At 38.3% G+C, this 22,209-nt stretch overlaps 1 protein-coding gene across 1 annotated transcript in view; it reads right to left on the reverse strand.

Moving 5' to 3' along the window:
* The window catches only part of REV3L (REV3-like, polymerase (DNA directed), zeta, catalytic subunit), an 80,857-nt gene that overhangs the window by 4,722 nt on the left and 53,926 nt on the right, over positions 1–22,209 (reverse strand). The window contains 12 exon segments of the mRNA XM_009326437.1: positions 1,160–1,406; positions 2,304–2,494; positions 3,389–3,526; positions 5,242–5,356; positions 6,417–6,526; positions 7,195–7,401; positions 8,300–8,408; positions 9,400–9,644; positions 12,608–12,749; positions 14,327–14,445; positions 15,083–15,201; positions 20,568–20,683. Of these exon segments, the coding sequence (XP_009324712.1) occupies positions 1,160–1,406; positions 2,304–2,494; positions 3,389–3,526; positions 5,242–5,356; positions 6,417–6,526; positions 7,195–7,401; positions 8,300–8,408; positions 9,400–9,644; positions 12,608–12,749; positions 14,327–14,445; positions 15,083–15,201; positions 20,568–20,683 (1,858 nt within the window).

Here is a 22,209-nt window from a genome sequence, read left to right on the forward strand (position 1 = left end):
GGGGGAAGCTGGCCGGGGGGGGCCGCTGCTCGGGGACTGGCTGGGCATCGGTCGGCGGGTGGTGAGCAATTGTACTGTGCATCACTTGCTTTGTGTATTATTACTATTATCATATTATTATCATTATCATTTTATTTCAATTATTAAACTGTTTTTATCTCAACCCACGAGTTTTTCTCACTTGTGCTTTTCCAATTCTCTCCCCCATCCCACCGGGGTGGGGGGAGTGAGCGAGCGGCTGCGTGGTGCTTAGTTGCCAACTGAGGTTAAACCACGACAATGACTTAGGCTTTCTGCTATCCTTCACTCTCCTGCTTCAAACACCCAGCTGCTCTGCTCCCTATGACCTCCTCGGTGCTCCCTGGCCTTGCAGAAAGTCAGGGCTCTTTTGGCTTTTTAGAGCAGCTTGTTGGAGATACTTAAGGTGAGTGTCACAACGCCATCGGAAAGGTAGAGAAAAGAAGCAGAACTGAGGTCAATCGAGGCTATATTAAAAGTTTGCAGTGGGAAAAATAACATACTACCATGCTGCTGAAGTCTACGCTAAGCAGAGTAACCAAACTACACAGATAGACTGTCCTTCACCATCCCTTTTTGTCAGGGGAATCACAAACTAAAATCCAGCTATCTAACACTTCTCTTCCTGCATCTCAATGATTTCTTTAACTTTTAGGAAAGTCAGTTTTGGATATAATTAGTTGATACAGATTTTTAAAAAAGTGTTGCTGCTACTGGGGCATTACCACCTTTTCTATAAAGAGGAAAGATCTTCAGAACATCTTGGAAAAACGGGAGTTCCAACATCTACTACAGAGAGATTTAAAAGCTGGTACAGCCGAGATAGATAGATAGAACCAGTACTGCTAAAAATATACAGTTACGGCAAAATATTCTTTTTAAACTGTGGAAGGGGTCAGAAAATAGAAGATGCAGTGTGATCAACCCTGCACAGAAGGGCTGCCCGAAAAAATTGGATTTGCTAAGTGAAAAAAACCACACAGAAGATCTAAGAACCAGGTCCGCACGTTTGGGCATCAAACACTACCTTGTAAAATAACCTTTGCTGTTGCCTCATATAAACCCCATTCCATTAAAAGTCACGATAAAACCAAACACTGTACAGATGCACTGCGTTTGTAATCTGTTTTCAAACACTTACCCGTGGCAACTCATGGTACCAGCTGAAGACGTCTATGCCAATAAGTGAGAACACCCTAGCCAGCGGTGGCAGAATTTGTTTGGTAATATAGTACGTAGCATTCAGCCTCAGGTTGGGATCCTGCAGGACTTCAATGGGCCGCCTCACCAGCTGTATCAGGGGCAGTCCGGGCATGCCGTACACAATGACGTAGGGCACTCGCTCCCCAACTCGTGGTTCAGAGCGACGGTCGTAGGCAAGCATTCTCCTGTTTAAAAATAGCCTTTATAATGCATCCAGAGACAAATTCATAGTTATTTCATTTGCTTGTAAAGTTCCCCATCTGATTATATTAGTAGCTCTCCAGATGACTGATGTTAGTGCCTATTATGAAGCACAGGACCCAGTTGTTTCATTTCTAATTCGTCTCATGATCAGACCCAAATTTTAGAACTTGGAACATGGGCCCTAAAGATGTCCTGTTTCAGGTCACTTGGATTTGCATGCAGGTTGCTTTCTAGCTACCCCTTCCTTAAAGAAATATTTTAATAAAGAGCAGCCAGGGTACTAAAAAGAGCTCAAGTACCCAGAAAGCAAAGGACAATTCAATTTGAAGCAGATATCAATCCAGGACTTGAATTTTATTTTATTTAAAAAGCATGGCTTAATTTGAAGACCTTTTCTACTAAGCAAGGTGGCAAAACGTGCCAGCTCACATTATCTATTACTGATAAACAATATCAACAGGATGAAACGTCAACTTTAAGTAAGGTACTTTTTAAAAAATGAAGAATTATGCCCGGTAATGTATTTCACAGCACTGAGAGACATCACCATTACAATTTTTAACATATCTAATATCTGCGAGCGATGGGCAATCTTGGAGAGTCAAGCCCTTGTGCAAAAACCAAAGCGTAAGTAAGAGCAGTGAACACTCCGTTACAGCATCCTGACAAGAGACTCTGAAGCACGTGTGGCTCGTTTCAGGACTACGAAACGGCTTTCTAGGACTATCTGATGCCTGATCTCTCTTCACACACAGAATAAAGTCAGGGCCAACTACTGCAACAATATCTGAAGGAGACATCCCGCTGCCACCCATAACTTGGCAGTACAAAGGTCAGGAGAAGAAATATCTAGGATTAGCACCCCTTCATCTCATTACCTGGTGATTTCCAGGGCTGGTACACAGGATCCCGGTCTGTAAGCTGAGCTCCCTCTGTACTCTTTTGCAAAGATGAAGTCTTGCATGCTGGCTTTTCCTTCCAATAACTTCATGCATTGATTCTGAACGTACTGTTTGATCTGACTTATGTCCCGTGTTTCAAATAGCAGCTTGATAGAACACTCAAGTATCTTTACAACCAAAGGAGAAAGGTGAAGAAAACACGTATGTTTAACTAAAAAATAATTAATTCCAAATAATTCAGTAAATTATATGGAAATATTAATACACTGCTTAGAAAAAGTATCAGTTGTGAACTAGAATGTTAATATGACAAATGGTTGCATTCTCTTCCACTCAAAGACATTCATAAACACATTACTGGACAACTTTTTCCTCAGTTTGATGCATCTTTCATGACATTATCTATACTTTGGCACTAAGACTTTTTCAACAATTACAGAGGTTTTCCAGAGTATGAGAGAAGATGTTTCTTCCCCGTCATCTAAAATATTTTGCTATGACTTTCTGACCACCTCAGCAAACAAAAGAATTGGGATTAAAAAGAAAAATTGAAGTAAATCGTCCTAAGTGGTTAACTTTCTTACTGGCGTAAATTTGTTTTGACTTGATTAATAATAAATGCCTTTTTTTTCCCCCCCCCCCCCCCCAATACACAACTTAAAATAAACAGGCAAGTTTATTTTAAATGAATCCTTACCTAAACTAGATTTACGTAAGTGAGCTATTTAGCAGACACATCAGCGTGCCTCACTCATCTTGGAGCAATACTTACTTCCAGTTAAAGTGAACTGGATCAAGAATGGTCTTCTAGAGAACTTACACGGGGCTGAGGGCTTTTTATGGGTTTTTTAGGGGCTGAAAGATAGTAGCTAAGATGGAAAGTGCAAGTCCTTGTAATGCTGAGCAATATCTTCAATTTATCTTTCAAATGGCTCATACCAGAAAACCAGACAAAGTCTCAGACAACTCACAAGGACCAGAAACTCTGAGAAAGGACAAACATACAATGAAATAACAGAATACTATAATTTCATTCAGGAAGAAATGCATGAGTATTTTACCTTGGAAACAGCAGGACAGGAGTCCCTTCGGACTGTCTCTATGCCTTTTGCATCAAATACTGGGTCCTTCTGGTCCAGTGTTTCATACATGTAACCCACGTACCTCTTTTTAGTTTGCAGGACACATGGCAAGTAGACCTGGAATGTTTAGAAAGAAGATAGCCCCATCTGTCACGTGTTGGGAATATAAGGTGGCTCTGAACATAGAGGGTTTCCTAAGGAATACTTTGCTTTGTTGTTGTTTTTTGGTTTGTTTTTTTAAATCATTAAAACCAATCCACTAGCTCAAAGGACTGTTAAAGGATGGCTGAGGAAGTTGGGATTCAGTGGTATTCCATTCTTAAATCACTTTCTATTTCATCTAGCTGTAAAGGCTAAGCAACCTGAAGCTCAGACAAAAAGTGACACACAGTATAATTTGTTTCGAGTACCCTTTACTTTTCTGGATTGCATCTGTCAGCATTTTTAATGTAACTGTATTATCCCTCTTTCTTAAAAAGACAACAACTTCATTGTCAACATCAGAGAAGAAAACTTTCCCGGCAAAAGTAGCGGCTTTGAAGTTTCTATTTTCAAACATCACCTAATTATGAGGAGCCCAAAATCAGTTAGTATCTTGGTTTGGGGAAAGCATGCTTTTTAAATGCCTATGCTCGGAGAATGGTTTCCTCATGAATGGATTTTTAGGGTCATGGTCTCTTTTGCTTGTTTTCTCCAACCCCTGATTTCATTCTTGATTGTGTCAGTATTCCTTGATCAGTTTTAAAAGAAAGAATGGGGAGCAATTTCTTCCGAGTATTACTAGGATAACAGCACATCTTCCTGGCTCTCACAGAAGAGGGAGCAGTGAGTTTAGATTGCCTCAGGCTGAAGAAGGTCCTGCACAAAAAGGTGTCCCACTTCTTGAACAGATGCTCCAGCTTTGAGGCATTTTCCTCGTCCTGTGCTAGGAAGCTACCCTAGGAGAGTACCCAATATTTTGACCCACAGGTGAATAAGGGCACTTGAAGTGAAGCACTCGGACATCTTCTCAAGTATATCCTTGCACCTAGTATTTTTTTCTGGCTAATTACTCCTTCAGCTTAATGACACAGAATTGCCTCAAAGTGGGAAGGGTCGCTGTACATTAGTCAGTGAGGAAAAGTTGCCATGCCTTCCACAGGTATCCTGACTTTTCTTGCTAATATTTTTCTACTGTATTTTCCATGAAAAATGGCCATTTGCTTACAAATTCTGATTTAACTTGTTGAGTCAGGTATGTACTTTGAAAATATCGAGAGCACCTGAACTGATTGCTAATGACTTTCCAATTATAGACTTCCACCAAAATTAGTATCACATTGCCTTGCTCTTCTAGAAAAGGCTTATTGTCATTAATACTTCTTCCAAAAGCCTACTGAATGGATTTTTATAATTTTTCATTTTATATGTGTATGTATCACATGGACATATCCTGAAGTGTCCTAAGGCTGGCTGAAGAATAAATATCAGGCTTGCAATTAATGCACTGGAATCACTTCAAGGGATGGTGTGCATTTTCTCTACCAAGTTGCACACATTGGTTTGATTGTATGTATATAATACAAAACTGAGGGAGACATTTCAAAAAATTGATGAGACAGGCATTTCAAATTGCCTGCTGCTGCCAGTGCAACAGGCCACCAGGCATCCTGATGTGAAAGTAGGAATACTTCTTTGTGTTGCTCATGCTGCAGCACTCCTCTGACAAGGACCCTGAGGCATTAAGGAGCTCACAATATACCCGCAGAAACAGTATGGCACACGACTGTTGTATATCCTTATGCTACATTAGTGTCCAGAAAAATCTTTTCACTTTTTTTTTTTCCTTTTACCTTTTCAAACTTCAGTTTAACAGGCTTGGGGTTTGTTGCTGTTACAGCTTCAGCAATTTCTTGACCAATCTTAAAAGACTGCTCCTTCGTGGCTCCTTTCAAGAGCACAAACATGCTACGAGAAATCAGACATAGGAAATAAGCACAAATCTGTTCAACACAGTTCCTGAAACTTACAAGCTGTGGTTTCCTGGTGGCAAGGCAGGGATGTTGTTATCAATTCTGTTCCCTTCCTTCAGCTAGAAATGCCAAAAACCTGATAAACTTCAGTGTTCAGTACGAGATCAGGAGTGCCAAAGGCACGACGAACACTGTGACTCTCTGGTGAGGCAGGGAACGTGACTGCTCCCAGGCACTGCAAAACTTGAGTTCCCAGGAGAGAACTGTAAAGAGCTCTGGGTACGCCCTTTTTTCCCACCACGGGCAGCAATAGGATTTTACTTGCTTTCTCCAACAATTTTTTTTTTTTTTTGTGAAGCTACTATGAATCTAGTATCTTTGAAACTTCAAGTCTTTCATCAAATCTGGCCAAGATCAGTCATTGGATTCACAAGTTATTAAGGAAGGACAGCCAGACAAGCTTTGTTTCCCATGGCTGAAGAACTACCCAAGTCTAGCACCAGAGATGGATACGCCTAGAGCATGGCTATTATTTAGATGAAAGATTGACCAAGAAAGGGGAGATATTTATATGATGTATTTCAGGCAGCCTAATCATATCTTTGTATGCTCTAGTGGCTGCTTCTGAATTGTATCCACTTTTGAAGCTTAAAATAGTGTCGCCTTCTAAGTACCAACGTGCAATACCTACTATATTATACATACTCTACTTTCCAAAATAAAAAGATATCAGAAACAGGCACAAAAATACTCATTTGATAAATAAGACATATTAATTCACACCTGAAAAAATATGATTCCCCCCCCCCTTCTGTTCCACATAATTTTCAAAAGAAAGGAAACCCTCGAAGTGCTTTCTAAGAGTCCTAAAAGAAACTCCAAGAAAATAAATATTATTCACTTTGCATATTCTGTAAGACAGTAAGCAACATCCCAAAGAGGGTCCACATACTCTTTTCAGTATCATAAATTCCCCTTGTTGAGACAAAAGAAAAATATATCTATGAAGAACTACTATGATTTTAAAACACTGTAAGAAGCAGACCATTAATTACCTGTCAGTATCACCATACACGACATGAGCACCCCATTTTTTTGTATCGTTCACCAGTTTTATAGCACGCTCCAATGTTTCTCTGGCTTTGTGGACAATGCTATCCCCAACCTGCAAAGTTAAAGGTAAATTGAAAATCTTTATTCTACTGCTAAACCCAATACTAGCTCTTGGTAAACAGAGTCTAACCTTGCTTGATCTGTTTATGAAAATTACTATATATTGGACAATATATTTTATTTCGCAGTTCAAATGCATATAATAAATGAAAAGGTTGCGTACATTACCCCAAAATAGCAAGAATTAAAGGAAGAGCGATCAAAAATTATTAAGAATTAAAATAAAGGAAAATCTGGTTTAAAATTCTTTAGGTGTATTAAAAGTGTAAGGAGCAAGACAAGATCGCTTAAGATCATTTTCTCTAGTTTTTTGGATTTTGCTGATTCCTCCTTTTATGAAAACTATGAAACAGCTACAATGTTTTATTTTATTTCCACTATTAGAACTGTAATCCAATCTACCTTCGGAGAGAGTTCTACAGAAATGCCAAGTCCAAATGTTCTTTTATGGGAAGAAGAAAAATAAGACTTTTTTTTTTTTTTTAAAAAGGATCACAAATAAATCCCAAGTTGCTAATTTTCAGTACTACAAATAAAACCAGCTTTTATGAAGGTATTTAGATTAAATATGTTTCAAATAATAATACTGTGTTATCTGACTATACTTTATTACTAGTGTCTTTTCCACAGTTTTTCTGCATTTTTATCTGCAACCCTTACCTCAGTGCATGGCATTCTTCCCGAAAAATTAGCAGCAGTATAACCAAATGTAAAATTAGCTATAAATTTAAGACCCAACTGACGAGCTTCAAGCATTCGCGTTATAGCCTTGTCATGCTTATAAGCCTTCATTGACTGTTTCACCATTATCCTAGTCTTCAAGATTTCTTCTAGCATTCTTGGCAGCACACCCTTTCTTACTGAAGGCTGCCATAAAGGGAACAAAGAAAAAAATTATGTTAAGAAGCCCAACCTAAACAGTTAGGAGTAAAAGCAAAACCCAGAACTGTTAGATAATCACTGTTAAGAAGGCAAATTAATTAGCAAGATGCCCTAGGCACCAACTGTTTGGCTCTTCCCAGAAATATTACAAGCAACTCAGAATACAGGCAAAGCTCTTAAGGGCAGGGTAAATAGCTTTTTGTTCTTTGTTTTCATCAGCCCTGCTAATGCAATGTTTAGATAACCTTATTAACTAAAATGGGACTTGAATATTTAACTGTTAATTCTCAAAATGTTAAATGCTAATGGAATATTATCTTTTAACAATTCTGCAAATGTTCTTTACTTAAAGTTTTTGTTTTACATTAAATATATGTATGCTGGTGATTGGCTAATTATTTGTAAGAGCTCCAGGCCATATTTATTAATTCATTACCCATATTTATTAATTCATTACAAATCAGCCAGCAGTACACGTAACATAAAATGAGAACAACAGAAAGCAAGTCAGGGAGTTTCATCTCCCAAACCATGACTCTTTTCTAGGAAAGCATTCTGCTATACAGGCAGGAGAAGAATGAAGTGTTACACACAGATAATTACTGTTTGATCCCCAAACTGCACAAGTAAAATACAGTTTAATTATAGATGAAATAAGCCTTCAGTATAAATGAAAGCATAAAGATAACATTTTATTTCCTGAACTGCCAGAAGTCCAGCACTCTGACAAATATCAAAAAAACATTGGGAAATGAGAGACTGAACCTCCCCCCTTCTGTCTGCTCTTAATGCAGCAAAATATAAACTACAATATCAATTTGATCTTAAGCTAGTCAGCCAACAGGAAGTGAAAATGCCTGTCACAGAGCACTAATATCATTACCTTGACAAAAGCTACTCCACTGGGTGACACTGTGATATCATGCCTAATCTGGTAAAGTAAGTCAGGAGGTACTCTGAGAGATGTACAGCCAAATTTGAATGCATCATATCTAATAAAGAGAAAAATTAAATATGGAGACAATTCAGTCATTTACAGCCCGATCAAGCAAAAGCATCAACTCACATTTAAATGCCAGCAAGGATAGAATCACAATTATAATCTCAGGTATAAACAAACATACTATCATTTAAAATTTCTTAGCTATGTGCAAAAGGCTCTAGGAATAAAGTAGTAATAAATGGCTAAATTCCAACACATGCATAATTTATCAATTCTGTTCTGCATTACTGCATTATTTCCAAATGCTGAGTTAGTGGAGACACGTACTCATACCATAATCCCCTGTGGAAACCATGCATGTTTACCAAGTAACACATTGCATATATTTTCTTCCTACAAATTCAGAATTTCAAATCAGAAAGTTGAAAACCTGATGGTGACACCTAGCAATCATTTCATGCATCTTCCCATTCCTCCAAATATTGTTTTATAGAGGTAATTATAATAAGCAATGAGATTTTTTTTTTCCAATTAACAGAATTACTGTTAAGCTCAGTAAGAGATGCTACATGGAATAACTCATTATATCTTTTCATTCTGAATAGTGAACTACAACTGTTAAAAGAGAACAACAACGACTTATTAACATACAGCGGAATAATACTAGTCCAGTTTTGAAAATAGGTAGTGGATTTATATAACATTTTAACTTATTCTGAAGCAGTATTAAAAACTAGCATCACCACAATAACGGAACAGGTCTACGCACATGCACATACAGAGTTTGTTTGTTTTTTTTAACAGAGTCTAATTCTGTATTTAATTAAAAATACACATTGATGTGTATTATGTATATGTGTGTGTATGCACCCACGCACACACCCACATGGTAGATCTTTATCATCTCTATTCTGTAACAGAAAATGGGCTATCCATACATGCCCATTGTTTCCAATGATAACCAAAGGTTCTCAGTACCTTAGAAAAGATGCTGAAGTCTCTACGGAATCAAAGTTTGTGAGAAAAGAAGAACAACTTACTTTCCTAAATTTTCAACATGTCCCAGGCAGGTTGAAAAACAGTAGTTGTATGCTATCACAATGGAAGGATATAATGACTGAAAATCTAATACAAGAACAGCATTGCTGTAGAAGCGGGATTCTGGCTCCATTATTAAGGGAACACATTGCAGGGCTTTCATTTGAGCTCGCTGCTGGATACTGGGTGTCACAGGAATATAATTCATTGGCTTTGCAATACGCAGCATCATAGACTCCACGCGATACTGCAAAACAGTTTGGATATATTAATTATAATTTCAAAAATGCAGAATAAACATGGGTGTATTAAAACTGTATAAATACGCACTTACGTTTCCTGAATTTAAAGTACGGACAACTAGTTTTCCAAAATAAACAGCCATACTCTTACTTTTAATGTATATTTTCTATCACATATAGTGGAACTTTTCCATGTGTTCCCTCATCATTTAGCCCTAATCGTTGAAAAATCAAGTACCTCTGATTTTTATCTATGGAAAAAATAAACAACCAATTCAGGTTAAAAAAATAAACATCCAACAGGCTGCAACAATATATACGGATGGCCTGCTACAGTCAGCGAAAGAGCATTTGCTAAACTGTATTTTTGTTAGATGTGCAGAACATTGGAGAAAACAAAGCATAACATGCAGTTGATGACCATTTTCCATAGGAATCTGCACAGCAATTTTATTTCAACATTTGGGAAAAAAGACAAATGACATGCAAGTTGTATAAGTTGATAATTGTGCCTCCAAGCTTTTGGCCGTGAGAAGTAACTAGAATGTACTTGGCAGCAAGAGAACCAAGGGAAGAATCTAAGGTAGCCCATTTCAAAAGTCTGCTGCTTTGCACTGGGTATCATGCTTTCTCCCTGATGATGCCGCAAGTAGCACAGGAAGCATAAAATAACGAAAAAGTTAAGAACTTTCACCTTGTTCAAGGCATCGCAAAATGTCATCTGTGGAGGTAGCAACATGAGAAAAACCAGCCCTATTTATTTATGTCTTATTCAATGCTTTAGTAAGGCTTTAAAAGCACTAATAGCCAGGTATTCACTATGTCCATTCACAATAAAAAACAAAATAGCTGAAAATTACACACCTGGGTGGCAAATCCCAAAATATCAAAGAACAATCCTATATAATCCTAAGATCCTGTGCTCTGTAAGCAACTAAATCACTATTCAAAAGCCCTCTGCCTGACGCACTACATATTAAATCATTGTGCTGAATGGGTTAGGTATAATTTCTTTAACTTTGATGTTATAAATGAACATACAGAACCAACAACTTTAACAAGACCCTGCCACCTTACAAACAGGTTGGGGTTTGAAAGTGTAGTTTTGCAGCAGCATAAGCTGCTGCTGCCTTGCACTAATTGTTTGCCAATTTGTGTCCAGTGATGAGCTTAGATGTGTGGTGAGGTCGTCAGGGACTGGATCTAGCAAGAGCTAGGTTTGTTTTTTTTTTCACTAGTTTTCAGCAAGTTCTTCAATCATCTGACTAATAATCCATACGCCTATGACCATCTCCTGTTAGATTTGTCTAGTCTGCTATGGAATATTCAAGATAGCTTAATAAAATAAAAGAAAAAATCACCTTTAAAAAAGGTCTTGTAAAACTTAATAAGATATACAAAAATATGGAAAAAATAACTTAAAATATCTGAAAACTGTTCTTAGTACTATTCCATTTTAACATCTTTTTCAGCTAAGGAGAAAAGGATTATCTTCATAAAAGATAGTGATGATTCTTCTGAATGAAAAAAAAATTATTTGCGGTGACTGGGAATTGTTGCAACTGCCATTTTTGTGATCTAGAAAGTTTCAAAGGAAACAAAACATAGGTGCACAGAAGGAAAGAGAAAAGAACAGTCAGGATAGAAAATGCAGCATGTTTCTGTTGCTCACTCCCACTCACAGTCATTTGAGAAAATGACAGGCAGAACAGTCTTAGCGGGCTGCAATCATGACAGTTTAAGCATATCTACGTTGGCAGTATGCCAGTCCCATCCTCCCTGTCCCTAACTGTGCATTTCTCTTCCCTTGCTCCAACAGCGGTACTCTTCTGATAACATGGTAAACCAGATCAGGGAGCTAAACTGGCAAATACCTATTGAATGCCACCATGGTTCTGCCAGCGGTGCCGCCTCGCCCAAAACCAGAGGGCCAGTACCAGCAAGACCGACAAGAACCTGCACTGGGTCAAGAGATGACACAGGCAACTGCAGTCAAAGGAAAAAAGGTGGCAACATTTTTAAATTGGGTTGAATTGTTAGGAAACTGCAGCTTCAGAGACTCCCATTTCTGGCTGGCTTAAGACAATGCTGGTCTGCTTAGGACATTAGTTTTTAAGTTATCTTTTTGTCCACAGAAGTTAGCAAAATAGTCAATCCTGGTCAGCTCAGCTACATGTCTATTAAAACAGAAAGCAGAAAGATAGTAGGAAAGAATTATGGTAGGAAAGAAGATGACAACAGAATAGCAGACACGTGTGAGTGAAGAGTAGTTGTCTCTCGTTTCAGGTGCTGTTCAGGGCTCATGTAAAGCCATGAAAACAGTTTAGTTAGTCTAGTCACTCAGAACCTGGGCAAGGAAAGCCTTTGGTATTACTGGAGACTGCTGGGGTCTGAAAGAGAGTCGTGTGTATCTCGCTCTGTCCTGCTCCTTTTCCCTCTGATGTCAGTATCAAAATAACAAAACGACACACATCTTGCATGACACGTACTGAATAAAGCCAGAGCTCAAATCTCACCCAGAGGTCTGCTTCATAGGAAATGTCACTTAGAACATATTCGATACAGATTTGTCTGCCCTGGAAGAAAATAATCTCATCTTTCTAAAACATGCTCAATTATATTTCTTAATGTTTTAAAAAGCATTCATTTTCAGACTCATCTAAGTGTGAAAAGTATCAACTCAAAGGGAAAACGTAGTGCTCCCAAAGTCAGTAGAAGAGACACACTGGCGCGATTACATTTGGGGCACTCTATTTTTAACAGCTATTTTTAACCTCTGAGACTAACCATTCAATCCGTTATTACCGTTTCTGAATTGCTGTTCTTTACATTTCAATTACATGTTATGCAAAACAGTCTTCTGTGACCTTCTGAAAATACATACACTGACTGAAAAGATAGTGAAGAACTAAAACATTTTGTAAAGACTGTTTTGCTTTTGTGAGGTGTAAGGAAAACTAAATCTTACCTGGGAGCCTCTTGTTAACACATGTAAGAACTGAATGCCAAAAAGTCTCGCCATTTCACTTGTTCTGTCAATCAAATCCAGTTTGTCTAACAACTGGAGATTCCCATGGACCCGGCTAACATAATGATCAACCATTTTCCATCTGTGGAAGTGAACGTCTCGTTATAAACAATCAGGAGAGTGCCGCTCTTTCTACTAAGAAAAATGTGTTTTTATGATAGCTTGTTACAAACCAGCAAATAAAACTTCCCCTAGGACATTTTCATACGGCTCGTTCAAAAATGTGGCACACATAAACATACACTTACATACTCTAAAGATATATGCAGAATGTGTTACAGCAAACTACTGTTAAGGCATATCTCAATGACATGCTATATCCTGTTTTCCTTACTGCCCTAAAGGATTACTGAAACAGAAACTTGAGTTTCTCTTGATCTGTTTACGTGGTTTTTTTAACCAAGGGGACTTTTGTGGAAACATCCTTCCGTATTAAGAATACCTATCTGTCCTGGTTTCGGCAGGGATAGAGTTAATTTCCTTCCTAGTAGCTGGTACAGTGCTGTGTTTTGGGTTTAGGATGAGAACAAAGTTGACAACGCACCCGATGTTTTAGTTGTTGCTAGGTAGTGCTTACACTAGCCAAGGACTTTTTAGTTTCCCATGCTCTACCGACTGAGAAGGCTGGAGGTGCACAAGAAGCTGGGAGGGGGGCATAGCCAAGCTGGCCAAAGGGACATTCCATACCATGTGACGTCATGCTCAGTACATAAACTAGGGAAAGCTGGCCGGGGGGGCCGCTGCTCGGGGACTGGCTGGGCATCAGTCGGCGGGTGGTGAGCAATTGCACTGTGCATCACTTGCTTTGTGTATTATTATCATTATTATTATTATTACATTATTATTGTTGTTATTATTTTATTTCAATTATTAAACTGTTTTTATCTCAACCCATGAGTTTTTCTCACTTGTGCTCTTCCAATTCTCTCCCCCATCCCACCGGGGTGGGGGGAGTGAGCGAGCGGCTGTGTGGTGCTCAGTTGCCGACTGAGGTTAAAACACAACACTATCTCAGCTGAGCATTTTTAATTTCAGCACTAAACCAAGTTTCCACCTAGTTGAAAAGTACTTAACTTTTACAGAAATTATATCTATGTCATGAATGACGTTCAGATCAGTACTCAAGTTTTATTAATTGTTCATATCACACAATACCAAATCACTCCAAGGAAGAGTGAAGCCCAGTGTGATATGTGTCATATAAAGGTATTTTTAAGCAGCTATAGTTACTGTCTTAACATCTTGCACGCTGTTTTGTACTATTTTTAAGCCTAGCTTGGTTGACATGCACTGTGAAGTAAAACAGAAACTTGACAGTTCATTAAAACTCCTTTTGATGAATATTATATACAAAATAAAGACCTTACAGAACTTCAAAATAGTACATCTATTCAGATATGTTGAAACTGTAACTGAAAATGTTTTGGTTTTTTGTACTTTAAACAGAAAAATACACAAAGTTAAAATATTGAGGGTATAACTACACAACAGAACACAGCAGAACAGCAGAGTAAATAAACTCATGTTGCAGCATATAGACTGTTCTAGTACCTGAGCTAAATTGATTATTTCTTCCTATGCCGACTTTAGCTTATACCTATCCAATGTTAAGAATCCGGCCTTAAAAAGAACAAACAAAATGGATTAATAGACTATTACCTGTAGACATCTGCCTTATTATCAAACCAATCAGACAGAACTCGGAAGGTAAATAAAGGAAAGCGTTGATGAAGAACATGAAAGCCCACGTTTTCAAAAGTGTAATTCATTAGATTCACCTAGAAAAACATAAAGGACGTGTTAACATGCATGATGTCTTTCATAGTCAGAGAAATTTCTACTTTTAAAAAACCGTAACAACTAAATTTATTAACTTTTTATTAGTATTCTTTGTTTAAAAGGTAAACATTTATACTTAGAAGTCCCTAACTATTTACAAGTCAGGAAAGAATACCCCTCATCAATTGAAAACAACATGCGGAATTAAGTAGATCACAAAGATCAGGTCTGAATTTGGTCAGAGCAAGATTTGTAAAGACTGAACCATTTGAGTATTAAATGTAAGGTCATAAACCGCAAAACAATGAGTAAGTCTGACAGCTTAAAATAAGTTCAAGTATTTAATTTAGTAAAAGCACCACACAAGACCAATTACTAAAACAGGTAAGTTGTTCTCAAAACCCACGAAGAAGTGAAAAGGAGTATCATTAAGAAACATTACTAAAAGATAAGGGCTTCAATATTTTACATTTTAGCGATATGCAAAATCCATTCTCACAAAGTGGCAGACTGCTCTATTTGAAAAGGTGTACAAATAAAGAACAAAGTTACAGATGTTACATGAAATTGTCAACAAAGTTCACAATAATTAAAAAACCCAGTAAGTCAAATACATTAACCTTTTAAAAACTTTACCTCATTTCTCATCATTCTCCAAATATTTAAGGTAATTCGCCCAACAATATTTATTTCACTCATTGTATCCGATCCATATTCATCCAGCTCAGCCGCAAATCTGTTCTCTTTCTTTTCATCTAAAGACATTAAAAGAGAATATATTTAGACAAGTTATGGGACAGTCAAGACCAGATCAAGCTATCCCGCTTCCAATTTGAGCTCTCTAGAAAAAGAAGAATTCTGTTACTGATTGCACAAGATTATTTGTTTACCAGTCTTCCACACAATCTCTAAATAAAACTCCCCCACGTTTTTCTGCTCTTGCACATCCCTCTGAAGAGGGATGTACTTCGGTTTCATTGAAATGGTGTCCATGGGAATATATTCTCCACAGCGAATATCTTGGTTAAGCAATGCTGAATGTTACTTGAGAGCTAGCTGCATGCACGTTAGTGCACAACATTAAAAAAAAAGTGATTTCTGCCCTGAAGAATTTATAATTCAAGGCTTTACTTGTAATGATCTCACACAGTCAGAACCAGGTCATGGGAGAGAAAACTCAGCGCCTTTCATACGGTAAAAGCAACCCCACTGCAGTGGGAGCAGGTAGACATGAGTTCTGGATAGCACAAGCAGAGAGAGAAGGAAATAGGAAGGAACAAATGCAGAGGCAGAAGTAGCACTCTGAATCTTTCTGTAAGACAGCGGTGACTACAGTACAGGAAAGATACCCTCTTTTGCCATCCTTGGTTTTTTTCATGCTTCGAAATACTATCACACAAGAGAAGACAGTCTTTCTGGTAGACGTTTCTTGAAACTGTCTTTTTTTCAGTCAACCTAAGGCTAGTTTTGGTATTCTTTCCTGAGTTTATATAGTGGGTTGTTTTTTTTTTAAATGTACAACACAGGTTAAAATTCAATATGAAAACACACTGTATTATTTGATCCTCCAGTCTTGTTCGTTCTTATTAGTTTAACGGAAGAGAAAGTACTTCGAGGCAATTTTCCCACAATTCTAAATCCATACCCATTTTTCAACTGTTGGTTGGGTACTCTGCCACTACTCATTCATCAGATATCCCTGTACAGTACCCTAATAAAAAGCAGAATATTTTGGACAGAGTGTATAGAAGTGTGGATACACAATGCTTTGCAATAATGATCAGAACTGAGCAATTAGTTCCTCAGGCAGCCATGAAGCACATTTACCCTTGAAGACAGAAGTAAAAATTGCCTGAAATTCTGCAGAACTGCTGTGAAACAATGTAACACAGCCTAACTTCGTTATGTTGATTTTTCAAATGTGTATCATATCCATCAAAATATGGTTAAGAAAACCTATTTGTCATTTACTGACCTTATCAATAAATCACAGAGCCTTGACAAAATTTAGCAGACCTTTCATACACTTTATCAAAATGCGTACCATCTTTTTAACCTCCTTATTGTTTCAGATTTTTAAGGAGGAAAAATAGCAATTTCTCTTTTCACGTTTGGATGGGAAAAAAGCCCCACAAGGAGCAAAATTTTTTCTTCTGCTTGTCTTCATTTCCACGTTGGATCTCCCGCAAAAGTGAGGAACTTATATTTCCCCCCCCCTCAATTTTTTTTTATTGGAAGCAGAAACTATCAGTTAGTTCTACCTTCCGCAGCGTCATCCTAGTTCTCTTTTGACTTGTTTAGGAGATTCCCTATGTTTCTTAAGTTCGCTTCATATGTTGCTGGTAAAGACAGGCAACAAAGTATACTGCAGTCACAAAAGAGACCCACTGCCCTGACGACCGAGAGACTCTGCATGTGATGAGCATGGAAAAATTGCAAAAACTTGTAGTGCTCTACAACTGGTGTGAGGAATATATCACCAGAACCACGTGAGTCCCTTTGGAAACAAAGCTGTTAAGAAGCAGAACTGCACCTTCTTTCCATCTTTCAAGTGCGTGAGATGAAATAAAAAGGAGTCTCCTCTCATCCCCTGTTACCCACTCCCTAACTTTGAGCTGTGATGCAAAGGAGGAAACAGGAGGCCACAGTGCACACAAAAAATGCCACTATGCAGAGGCACAGTACTCACTTCTCTTGTGGTGTGTCCTAATGACTTATGAATAGTTCACTTGTAAATGGCAGAGGCAGCACCAGACTCGGCCAATAAAGCAAAACCAGAGAGAAGTCCAGCTTTCTTTTTGTTAAGTTGAAATCACAGGAAAGGGAAGGAAAAGTACCTTCCATCTTTATTTCAACAGGAGGAAAGAGGAGCATACTGCTTGAAGGAGCACTTCCTGTTCTGAAAATACAGCATGTGAACAAGGGAGGGAAATATGAAGCATAGGAGTTGGAAAAGCAAGAGGAACATAGGTGGGGTCAAAACCATGGACAAGGAGGCCACAAAGCAACAGAGAACACAACACTTCTACGTTTATGGTCATGCATGCAAGCCCACACTTATGGCATGACATTTTTGGGAAGAGTTCATCAGTGTGAACATTTCCTTATCTTTCTCCTGCAGTTCAGTCAAAAAAGAATAATTACTTACCTTACGATAACACTAGCTCTTACAAACATTTTAAGTGTTATGTATTCCACTCCTGGGTGTGCATCTACCACCAGGCACAAGAACATCTGTACTATGAATACCAGTGCTGTGGAGATCATGCCTACATCCTGCATGCCTACTCCAACTTTATGTCCAAAGATGTCAAGGGCTACAACCCTGGTTTCCTTCACTAGAACTGAACCCATGTTGTGTGGGACTTCATAGTTGTAGGGAAGGAAGCCCGACTGTAAAATACATAGGCACATCACCATTAAGAACCATACAGTTCCCAGAGAAGTAACCTTTCTTCTTTTGAGGAACTCTTCATGTGTATCCCAATTCCAGTAACTTGAACAACAGCTTATGTCATGAAGATGGGTACTATCAAGAGCTTTTCTGATGTAACTGTTGATTCTGCATCAACTACAGTGCAGACATAGCTGCCCTGCAAGACCAGAGCTGTGACTCAGCCTTTGAGAACAAAAGCAGAGACACATTAGTTACCTGTCCCAAATCGAAGAGATTGTTCAGCCATACTTCTACAGTAGAGCAGTAAACCTTTGCGATCTTTGGAGGTTTAAGAAACCTTTGACTGCAACTTACCATTCCTCTTACCAAAGACACTGCAAATCTGGAAGTGTAAGGGGTCAAAAGTTTTTCTGAACATCCTTCAATACCTCTGAAGACTGTACCCAGAGGTATTATTATTGCAACCCAGTGTATCATCTCAATTTGAGCCATCGGGGAATTTAATAACAAGGTTCATGCAATCAGTTATTCCTGAAGAACAAATTTGAGACCTTTGTGCTGAAAAAGAAAACTCATCACCTTTGATGACCAATTCATATTTAAACTGTCATGTCTTCCTGTTTTCATATGTTAAGTATTTAAAAATTCACCAAGGTCCAGTTGCCAACAACTTTCAAGTGAAGATGCAAATTTGTTCTTATGTTTTCTTGTCCCTGGGAGGTCTCTGTAACTCAGACCTTTTCTAAACAGGTCACAGGTATCACAAGCATCAAAAGATTTTGAAGGCATCAAGAGTGCACAAATATTCAAACCTCAAGGAAGGAGTGTGTAATCGTAGCTCTTCTAAAACATCACATTCTCCTGGCCAGGCACATAGGATGCCAACATAAAAGATGCTGTTGCTATGGCTGGGCATCAGTCGGCGGGTAGTGAGCAATTGCACTGTGCATCACTTGCTTTGTGTATTATTATTATTTCAATTATTAAACTGTTTTTATCTCAACCCACAAGTTTTTCTCACTTCTACTCTTCCAATTCTCTCCCCCATCCCACCAGGCGGGGGGCGGGGGGGGAGGGGGGGTGAGCAAGCAGCTGTGTGGTGCTCAGTTACCGACTGAGGTTAAACCACGACAGCTGGGTAAGGCCAAAGATGCAACTAGCCCACTATCATGTTCTATCAAGTACCCAAAAGCAAATGCTTCAAGAACAGGGGAAGCAGCTATTGGTAATCTCTCTAGAACTCCCCCAGCTTCTAACCATTTGCAGCTTTCTGGGCCAGACATTATTTTCACATACGTAATAGTTCCCAATGGATTTTTCTTCCAAGAATTTACCACCTCTTAAAGCAACATACATTTTAAGCATTTGTACTATCTTGTGGCAAGGAACTCAACAGTTCAACAACCCAGGGGTGAAAAATCAACTCCTATTCTGTAGCTGCCATTTGCTAGCGTCATTTGATGATTTCTGGTTCTTGCATTGGAAAAGACCATGAACAACCAAACCATATTTCCCTTTATATCCTTCAAGATTACATAGGCTTTTACCTTCCTTATCCAGTTTTGTCTCTTCTGGAATCCTAACTTACTAGATTACTGGACACATTTGGATTACACTTCTCATCTTTACCGGTTCTCCTATATCCATTTTGATGGGGGAAAAGTTATGAAGAGGCTAGAACTGCAGTATTTGAGGTGCAAGCACACTACAGATTTTTACATTTACATTCACTGTTTTATATTTTCCTTGCTCCATAATTCCTAATGTTCCATGTGCTTTTTCAACCATTACAGAGTAACAGGATTCAAGTTTTTAACAGGACAATCACAGGAAAGCACTTCTTATTTCATGGCTATTTAGTTTCTGTACAGATCTTTGGCAAGAGCCCTGACGAAAGCAGCTTTTTCAATTGTTTTGATTTTTTAAAATCATATATCCCTCATCCACATCATCTTGATGACTGCAAAGAGCTACAACAAATTTTTGAGACAGTTTTTAATTTTACAAAGTCATCTTGAGTCTTCTCAGGTGCAACACATTTATTTAGCTGTTCACTAACTGCATTCTTCAGAATGATAGCTTCTGTTGATTGGCTAAGTATAGACACTAGGCTTACCGCCCTCCTGGATAACTTTTCCCAGATTTTCAAGAAAAAAAAACCCAAACAGATCTTCTTCTGAATGTTGGAGGAAAGGATCAGCACTTGGGCCAGTAAAATTTGCCCACAGTACAAGAATCGCTATTGAAAGTAAGGATTTTATTACAGAGCTGCTGACCAGAACAAGTGCTGCTCAGGAGCATCTTTATGTCCTCATATCCCAGCCAGAGAAACTGTGAATGATTATGGTAGGTAGCCTGAATAACACATACATATGACTGAAGCCAAGGAGAAGCAAGAGAAGGTTTGGTAGCAGGAGCACCTCCAAGAACTGAACTTAACACACATGACTACTGAAAATGAGTCTAGGTTCATGAATACAGGACACACCCAGAAGTGGAATACCCAAGGAATTTAAAAATTCAGAAAACACTGAAAACCAGAATCTCATTGGTATTTCAAGTTTGTGTGTGTGTGTGTGTGTGATTATACCTATAACAACACAACAGCAACAACAAAAAAAGAGCTCCATCTGAAGAAATACTCTGCATTTATTTTTTTAATTTATTCATCGATTTCAACTTGTTTCTATTGGAACTGAACTGAAACCCTATACAATAACTTACCTGGCACACGAGAAATCATCTGGCATAAATCAACACTTAGTGCAGCAGCCCTCTGTAAGAGATAACCCCAGGAATGCATCTGGATTTCATAGCCTAACAAAATGTCTGGGTCATATCTAGACGGGGGGGAAAAAGGAAAATGAGCTTCATATTATTTAAGAAAATATTTTCCATGAACAGAGTATAAACAGGATTTCATTCTAATCATGTTGAGTTTAAAAAAGAAGCAGCCACCATGGGTTTCTATGAAAGCAGCATCTGGACTAGGAGACAATATTTAAAACAGACAATCTTTCAGGATTTTCAATAACATTCAACTGAAAATTTTTTTAGAAGGAGTATTTTAATTGGGAATTTTTGTTTAACATACTTCTATTATTTCAGTCTTTACAAATAAAGAACAAAATCTAGGTCTAATCAGGTTTTATCAATGGAATCAGGCTGTATTGAGCATAAACTGAAACCTAGCTGCCGGCACAAGACAGATGTGCAATGAAATATAGTCCTGTCCTCAAATTTTGTTGTACTATTTTCCTTTATGAAATAGAATAGAATTTGCTACTAGTCTACTTGAATGTTTTGCAAATAACAATGTGCAACGCATACTGCAGTGTAGCTTATAATAATCAAAGGACACTTCTGGTCCTAAATGGTGACTCTTAATTGGGGAAGTTACAATTCGCAGTTGAGTGAGAGCTGTCAAAACTGAAACACGGACAAAAGCAACCATATCTACCAGTTCTATTTAAATACCTCTTCCTTTAAGATAACCTTCTTTCTATAAGATACACAAGAAAAACTCATTTTATGCTGTATCTCATGCCAGGTGGAAAACCTGACTGGCTCAGGTATGACAAAAAGAAAAGTCAGAATTGTTTCCTGACACAGTCACTGCCCATCTTCCAATCAGGCTCAGAGAAGAGTTGGCTAGACAGAAGGACAAACAAGGTGGCTTCAAAGTCAAAGCACAGGTAGGAGTTAGCTCGGTACCTACCTTTTGAGTAGGCACTATTAAAACCAGAAGTCATGATCTGGTCACTTGCTGAAGAGCCTAAGAATGATTTTCTTGGGCTAGGCAGAAAGAGACTAGCCAAAGTAACATTAGATATCTGTTATTTTTATAGTAAAAAAAGAAAGGAAGCTTCACTGGGAAGAATAGCTGCTTCTTTCAATGCAGCTCAGTCAAGGGGTTTTGAGTCCCAGCAGGCAGTATTCAACACAACTGAATGACCAAAGGGCAGCTGGCAGGAGTATGACTGGATGATAGGCTGAGGGTCCTGTACCACAGTCTATGCCAAATGTCACAACAGGATGCAGGCTTGTAGACTTTAGTTTATGGGACAAGTAGTCAGAGGCCTTGGCTTATGAACAGGATCTCTGTACTTTTTGCATCCTTAAATGCATCAAAAAATGCCAACGTTTCCTGACTGTTGGATATAGGACAATCCTCAGTTAAAGTTGTATCACAGACATTACAAATGAAGCTTCAGACTTTATCACGAAAGTATCTTCCTTGCTTGTGTGTCCCAGCCAAAGGCAGATGACAACTCACTTTGAAGTAGCTAACTACTCTGAGAACAGCTCCAGAAAAGAGCTTCTCCACACTTCTGCCATGGACACTAACTTCTTGTGAAAAATAAAG

This window comes from Pygoscelis adeliae, unplaced genomic scaffold (genome assembly GCF_000699105.1).
Source record: "Pygoscelis adeliae isolate BGI_AS28 unplaced genomic scaffold, ASM69910v1 Scaffold206, whole genome shotgun sequence".
Taxonomy (NCBI): Eukaryota; Metazoa; Chordata; class Aves; order Sphenisciformes; family Spheniscidae; genus Pygoscelis; species Pygoscelis adeliae.